At 25.0% G+C, this 8,060-nt stretch overlaps 1 protein-coding gene across 2 annotated transcripts; it reads right to left on the reverse strand.

Annotated features, from left to right (window-relative positions):
* Positions 1–1,008: 1,008 nt before the first annotated feature.
* On the reverse strand, positions 1,009–6,797 carry LOC135925704 (sideroflexin-1-like). Of its 2 annotated transcripts, XM_065461160.1 has the most exons (11): positions 6,747–6,797; positions 6,298–6,437; positions 5,978–6,154; positions 5,426–5,524; positions 4,424–4,499; positions 4,035–4,120; positions 2,973–3,103; positions 2,601–2,700; positions 1,855–1,902; positions 1,566–1,683; positions 1,009–1,237 (listed from the first exon to the last, which is right to left on the reverse strand). In XM_065461160.1, the coding sequence occupies exons 1-10, from the start codon at positions 6,768–6,770 to the stop codon at positions 1,593–1,595; spliced, it is 972 nt and encodes a 323-aa protein (XP_065317232.1). In that variant the 5' UTR covers positions 6,771–6,797; the 3' UTR covers positions 1,009–1,237; positions 1,566–1,592. The 2 variants fall into 2 exon arrangements, with proteins under 2 accessions (XP_065317232.1, XP_065317231.1); XM_065461159.1 differs by lacking the exon at positions 1,009–1,237 and having other exon boundaries at positions 1,299–1,683.
* Positions 6,798–8,060: the final 1,263 nt, after the last annotated feature.

Raw genomic sequence — 8,060 nt, forward strand, 5'->3', positions numbered from 1 at the left:
AAAACCATATTATTTATATTTGGTTCAGATGAAAATTTCATAATTGGGCCGGGCCAAAAGCTTGAGCTAATGAAAATAATATATAATCGATTATGGGCAAGAGATTGATATTGATTAAGGATTTTTTTTAGGCATAATGCTAAATTTTACTATTTTTTTTATTCGTTTAAAACTTTATCTGATCTGCTTGATTTCATAAAAAAATAAACATATAGGTAAGTGCTAGGGGTCGAATAATTTTTTAGTATAGACTATTTACCGACACCCGTTATGTAGTATGAATCCAAATATATTTAGCAATGCATTTTTTAACTCGATTTAAATGGAATTTGAAAACTTCGTTCAGAAAGTTGTTTATTATGACTGGTTTTATTATAAATCACATTCAATTAGTCATTCAAAAGCTTTTTAATTAGATGTAAAATAAACTACCTCGGCATATAGCACCCACTAAAGTTTAAAGGCTTATTTTTTTTAAACTAAATATGGTGTCTTGCTCAATAATTATATTTAAATATTTAACTTTTCATAAATTAGAAAAATAATGCTTAAAGGTTTAATATTTCATTCTTATAAATTTATGTTTTAGTCTAATTTCATTTTTTTTCTCTTCTTGTTAGATCCAATGTTATATGATTTATTAAAATTAATAATATATTTTAGAGATATTCTGATAACCTTACATCTTAAAGATGACATTTGAATCTCGATTTACTATGAAAAATAATGAAAAATTATATTTTTCATATGAAAAACATATATAAAATTAATTAATGTTTTGTTTATTTAACTAATTTTTTATATAAATTCTCTTCAACGAAATAGAGTATTTGATAAAATAAAATAAATTTAATACAATTTGGGTTTGTCTTTAATATAAAAAAATATTCTTTTTTCACAATAACAAATTGTCTTGCTACCCACCAGCAATATGGATAAAAAATTTAAGTTATCGGACTTGAGATAAATGCATCTAGTATATTTATTTATAGTATTATTCATTGGATTTGAAAAAATAAAAACTTTATGCCTAAAATTACGGGATTGATAAATTATCATAGGAACAGCATTTAGTATAAAAATATAATTATAACATTATAATCTAATCGCAATCATATAAATATAGTTAAAAAAAACAATGGACATGAATTTTTTAGTTCTTGGGTAATACTTATAATTTATTGTTGGTTTTAAAAATTTTATAACATAATGCGTTGATTTAACAGTGTCACTGAGCCTATATGTTTATAAAAAATTGTATAAATTTTTTTTTTATATAAAATAAAATCCTCTTACATTTCTATTCTAAATGGAGGCTTCATTAATCAGAAATCGAAAATAATTTTATAAATCAACTAGAGTATATATATATATATACTCAAGATTTTTTCCCAAAAAATTGTTATTATAAAAAATGCACCTAAAAAATTATTTATAAATGATTAAGAAATTTAATATTATTAATTTTTATGATTCATTGTATTTATTAATATTTTTCATAACTCTTTGAGAACTACAATTATAATGAGGTAAGGAAAAAAAATCCTTATATTTTATTTTCCGACCTTGATTTCCGGGAAGATTAAATCATCTCAAAGGCCTTTGTTGAAATAAACCGTTTTGACGTTCGCCTCCTCCAATTTTTTCCTTAGATTAGGTTCTAGCCTGGCAACAGAGATATGCCTAAAAATAAATTTGTGCAAGTGGAGAGGGAGTGGTTAAATTGAATAAATTAGAATGGTAACTTAAACTACATTTGATTATAATTATAATAGTATATCCTAATTTCAGTTAAAATATTATAAAATAATAACAGCATAATTGACCAGACATTTAAATAATTTAATAACTTACATCTTTTGAGGAAACATGGCACAGCACAAGGGAGTAGTGAATATTAAGCTAAGAAAATAAAAAAAATTAATTATTATTACAAAAAGATTATAATAGATAAATGGAATATGTATCGTAACATTCCTAATTGTATAGACGGTTATCATGACTTTATAAAAAAATCAAGGTAATAATTCCGAATCATTATTTATCTAATCTTAAATCATCCATCTACTTAATTTCCAATCATGAAACCAAAAATGAATTGTGCAACCATTTTTAAATTATGGGAATACCAAATTATTTTTTTGTTTTGTTTAAAGAGTGGAGATGGAATCATATAATATTCGAATTATGAATGGATCAGAAATAGAGCCCTGCACAGGCCTACCGAACCCCGACCCAAAACTTGTACTAGGACCTTGAAGACATTTTTCTCAGCCTGGCCCAAATCCCAAAAATTAAATTAAAAAATATCCTAAATAATCATTTTGTTTCATCGAAATGTCAATTAGAATGACATATCATTTTTCAGCTGACACATTTCACTTATTTATTTACGTAATTTCCATTTCCCAAATTACCAATCAATTTCCTGTGATTGTGATTTGTATTGTGACTAGTTAGGACTCTCGTATTTATATACATCATATTCAAGGTTAAATAAAATATTTTTTTTAAGTCTCAAAATGATTAAAATAATATCTTTTGCGTTGATTTATGACTTACAAAATAAACAATTTAAAAAATATATATAATGTTTTTACAAAATTCCGCATAGAGCGATCTGTATGGGAGCCACGGATCTTGGGTATTTCAAAAAAAATCCTCTTTTTTCCAAGGAATTTATCAGAATTGGAGGTAGAACTATAAGTATTGGTTAGAAGAAATGTATATTAGTATAATATCTATGGGTAGCCCTTAAAATAGATTATTGTTTTAACAACATCCGACCTAGCTTATTTAAACCCGGGATGGGTCAAGGAAGATATTTCATAAATCTAGATTAGGTCTGTAAATAAAAAGTGCTTCTAAATTTATTCCTTTCTTCAGGTTTATTTCAGAATTTTTTAAACACCATATCCTTTCCCGTTTTTACTTCATATAAAATAAATATTATGTATATATATATATATAACTCATTCCAGGTACGCACATCAAGACGCGAGATAAAACGACCGATGGAATGGCTATTTGAGCGGCACGGACAGACTCTCCCACTTTTACATCTGTTTTAGCGTCGTAAAGACTTATGCCATTTTTAAGTTCCCTTTGGTTTGGGACAAATTAGAGATTGAGATTTATATTAAAATTCGTATATATTTTTTTATTGGTAAAACAGAGTAGGCTAAAATTTATCAAAATATTTTTTATAAAACTAATGATAAATAACAATTATATTAAATGTTCTTTGGAGATCTTCATGGGCTGAGCCAGCTCGCGGTCCATACTCGGCATTTTTTAATGGGCTTAGGTCTAGAATTTTTTTTAAATTTATAATTAGCTTATTTAAAACAATTGCCAATTTTTTTTCTTCTAATAATAATTTTCAGTTTAGCATTGAAAATTATTGTCTAAATATAATGAAATATTAGTTATTTTCAAATACAATAAATTAAATTATTGGATATGGGCTTGCAAAAAATTTTTTTAAACTTATTATGGGCGTGGGAATTTTAAATATTAAAGCCCGTGAGCTCTTTCAATTGTCTTAATTAATAAGTGCCCTTGAAAGGCAGGCTGGTTTGACCAATGACCTGAATATTATAGTATTAATTAGACTGACAATCGTAATTTTAACAAGAAATTTGAAATTTTTTTGCCTTTATAGTACTAAATGGAATAATAATTATTGCAAAGTTTTCTAAATTCATTGTTTAAAATTTATTTCGATTTCCCTAAAATTTAACGACCCCAATACAACTAGTTTATATTTTTTTAAAGGTTAACCAATCCGACTTATTCTTGTGATACTCTCAAGTTTTAAATTCAAAATATAACACGTTTTCTTTCCCTTATTTAACTTAGAGTAGTTTTTGTTTGTAGTTCATCAATTGACATTTCGAACATTGCCGAAAATATAATGGATATTAAATGAAATTTAATAATAGAAATCAATATGAAATTTGAAAAATCGTATGTTTTACGAAAATGAGGGAAATTTATATTATGAAATTTAATTTTTAAAAAATAATTAATACTCTGATCTCATCATAGGAATATTCACGCAATTAGCAGCCGCCACCGCACAAAAAGGGACAAATCTTCCTATAAGCGATGGTGCATTCTGAAAAATAAAGAAATAAAAATTTTGAAAAATATTTAGACATGCTTATTCTTCAATAGGTATATCGAAATATAGATATTCTATATTCGATTCAAAATTTACGAATACGCATTATAATTTTTAAAAAATATTATTGATTAATAATTTTCCAAAGAAATTTTTTTATATTTTGTATTTTCGGCTGATATTCCTTAATTTTAGAAAATTCAAAAATTATTTATTATATAAAAAAATTCATTTTAAAAAAAAATGCTAACATTATTATGTATATTTTAGGGGAAAATATAAATTTGTATATGTAACTCTTAAGAGGCGATTCAAGCCTAGTGCTGTCGTTAAGGCTCCTCCAGTAGCAAAAACGTAAGATAATCCCAATTGTCTATTTCCGAATAAATATATATATAAATTTTCGTTTACCTAAAATATTTTTTGTACATTCTTTCCTTCCTTACGTATTGCGTCAATTAATTTTTCAATAGTATTTTTTAAAATTATTTAATCCCTCCAGTGAATTGACATATATATATGTTAGCGACAATGTGTTATTTTTTCAACTTTAAATCATCTTTTAAGCAGCTTTTTTAAACTTAAAAATCTGAATTTAAAGGAAATGTATTCCATCATGTTTGGAATACCTACCATGTGAACTTAAGAAAATTGTCATAAATTTTTGAACTTATTATAATTTATATTCGTTTTCCCATAGAATTTTCTTATAAATCATAAATGGCTCAAGAGTAAAAAAGGTAAAATTATCTACAATTCATAAGATAGGTATTCTAAACATGCCGGAATATATTCCAGGTAAAATCAGATTTTTACATTTAAAAACGAGCTAAAAAATAATTTGTTGAAAAAATGACACATTGATTGAAAAAACACATTGACTCTAACATATATAAATAATATGCCAATTTATTTAAATTCATGCGAAAAAACACAAATAAAACTATGAATATACTAAATTCGCTTGAATATTAAATTAAAAACAAATGATATTTATTTTTTTTGTATTATGAGATCAGTGAATGCTATAGCTTTAAGTTATCAGAACTATTTATTTTCAATAAAGGAAGAACAAATCCAAATCTGTCAAGCCCAAAATAGGGCTAACGGACAGTGCACATGATTGTATAGGTATGATGGATTTAAAAAAATGAGTTTGTTCAGATCGCACCACCAAGATAGGCTGAATACATAGCTTTAGCTAATTAGTAATAAGCTAAGAAAATATAGAGCTAAAGCTTTCAAATATTTGAGTGTTAAATATGTGCATTTATATGTAAAATAGAAAAAATAAATAACGATATAGGTATAGGAGAATCTCCGCTTCTGTTGGTGTAATTAACAAGGGCGTTAAATGACTGATTTATCCATTGCCAAAAAATGACAGCCGAATTAGATCTGATATATATAAATATAAAAAAAGCCTTAAAAAGAAATGGAAAAAATTGGAAGAAAAAAAGGGGAGGAAGAACTGGGTGCCATGTTTAACATAAATTGTTAACCAAGTTTGTTTCATGTCAAAATCTCAAAAAGGATATATAAAATGAAATATAAATTAATAAATATTAATATAACATATCAATATCAGGGTTAGGTTTAAAGTATAGAATAATAATGATTTTTTTTATTTATTATCTACCTTAAACATTAATTTACAAAAGGCACCTTCAGAAATTATTGACATCAAGAATAGGTAAAAAGTTAGCCAATAACATAAAAATCGATTCTTATAATCATATAAATCTGTTTTTTAAATTTAAATACAATATATTTCATTTTCCTTATATCTCTAAATAACTTTTACAAATATTATATAATCTTTCCAAAAAAATAATTTTAAATGTATAAAACTTGTAAAAAGTGAGCATTCCTCCGGTTATAATCATATTCATAGGAACTTGAGCAGACATCCTACCAATTAAAACCATTTTTTCACAAGTATCTGGGTGGTAGGCAGAATCATATAGAGCCTTTGCCCTCCAGAGTCCATCTACATCAGTATTTAAATCCTTCAAACTTTCCCCTTTTCTGATTTAAAATAGTGGCGTTAAAAAAAATGTAAGCAAATATATAATAAGATTAAATTAATTTTATTTAATGTAAACAAAATTTTTAAAACAATACTATGCTTATTTTTAAATTAAATAAATTTTTATTCATTAAGAATATACTTGTATTTAGTGACTATATCTTTAGCTTTTTCTAATTCTTTCTCAGTTGCTAATATGTTCAATGGGTTGGTTATAGCAAAAAAATGTTTTGCTCTTCCCAAATAGGTATCTTGATTCCATCTTGGTTTATCTATATTAATCTTATAAATAAAAATGAACATAATTCAACAAATTTTATAAGTAAAATACCTTATTGTATTTATATTGCTAATTTCAATTATATGACAAATTATATAATATAAAAATAAATGTTTTGAAAATGGATTCTATGACCATGTTATTTTCAAAATTATTTTTAGTGAGGTCAATCACTCTTTTAAAGTTTAAAGTAATAAGTTATCAGTAAATTGATAATTATTTTTTTAAATTATTTTGTAGTAAAAATGTGATATGTAAGAAACTTTTATAAATAATCAAATTATATAGTAATAAAAGTGTTTATTGTAAACTTTGTCGGGAAATGTGTTGCTCATTAATTTTTTTTATAAATTATAAAGGACCGCACCCTTTTATCATATGTTTGAGTACGATATTTATTTATAAATTTCTTTTACACATATCAGTTGTTTATTTATCATAACATATAAAATCAGAGATGTTTTTGAAGAACGGCTGTGTCCCTGCATAGTGAGTTATAACACAAATCGCTTAGATCTCTATTTGAATTCAACAAGTACCAAAATAAATTTATGAAGCAAGTAATCCATGCTACGGTGTATGTAGTGTTGTAAAAATGTATTTTTAAAAACAGCCCAATTAAGATTATAACTAAAATAATATTGTTACGCATACATGGAAGAAAGGTTTGGGCATCAGGCCGTTTTTAAAATTAGACCCAAATCGAATTATTAACACTTGTATGAAAGAATATAGAATATTGAAAGCGATTCCGTATTTTTGTTTAATATTTTCAAAATGGGTTTTATATCTAAATTTTTTTTAGTAGCAAATATTTGACTTTGCATAGCAACTGTGATCGAAATTGGATCTAATAAGTGTTTAAACTATTTGGATATGCAATGAAAGAGGGCTAAAAGAATGATTTTGACATTAATAAAGATGAGTAAATAGAATTTGAAGTTATTGTCTAATTATTATTTTTTAATGTAAAATTTATAGTTGTTCTATCACTTTAATATTTATATATATAGTAAGATACATTTACTATGTGTCTTACTATTTTTATAAAGTACTAGATTAGTCCCCATGCCGTTGTACTGTTTTTAACTAAAAATACAATCATAATTAAATGTAATTGCAATTTTAACCACTCTTTAAAGTAATTGAATCCATTGTTCGTCCAATAAAAATCGATTTATGGCATCTTTGGAAAATCTGATATTAAAAAATGTTTAGGTTAATCGAAGGATATTCATTTTGTTTAAATTTAATCGTACCAATTATATTAATTTTTACTTATAAAAGTGCAGATTTACTTAATTCTGCGCTTTATAAAAGAGCTTGCAAACTTCAGGCATGATAAACCGATTTAGTAAATTGCAAAGTATTAATACTTGGATGCTTTAAATGTAGTCCTGATGATTACATTCAACAATTTTAAGAGTAAATTTTGCAATTTGATTTGAAAAATTATGGACAAATCTTATATTCTGCTTGAACTGATTACTTTAACGAGTGGTGGCCTAAAGAAATGCAAATAAATACTAACCTTTGATTTGGATTTAAAAATTTTTTAAATAAAATTTATCAAAATCATAGTAAAATCTTAATTTATAAAAAATAATTTAATGATTTTCAAAAAG

This window comes from Gordionus sp. m RMFG-2023, chromosome 3 (assembly GCF_954871325.1).
Source record: "Gordionus sp. m RMFG-2023 chromosome 3, tfGorSpeb1-WG-v2, whole genome shotgun sequence".
In the NCBI taxonomy this organism is placed as follows: Eukaryota; Metazoa; Nematomorpha; class Gordioida; order Chordodea; family Parachordodidae; genus Gordionus; species Gordionus sp. m RMFG-2023.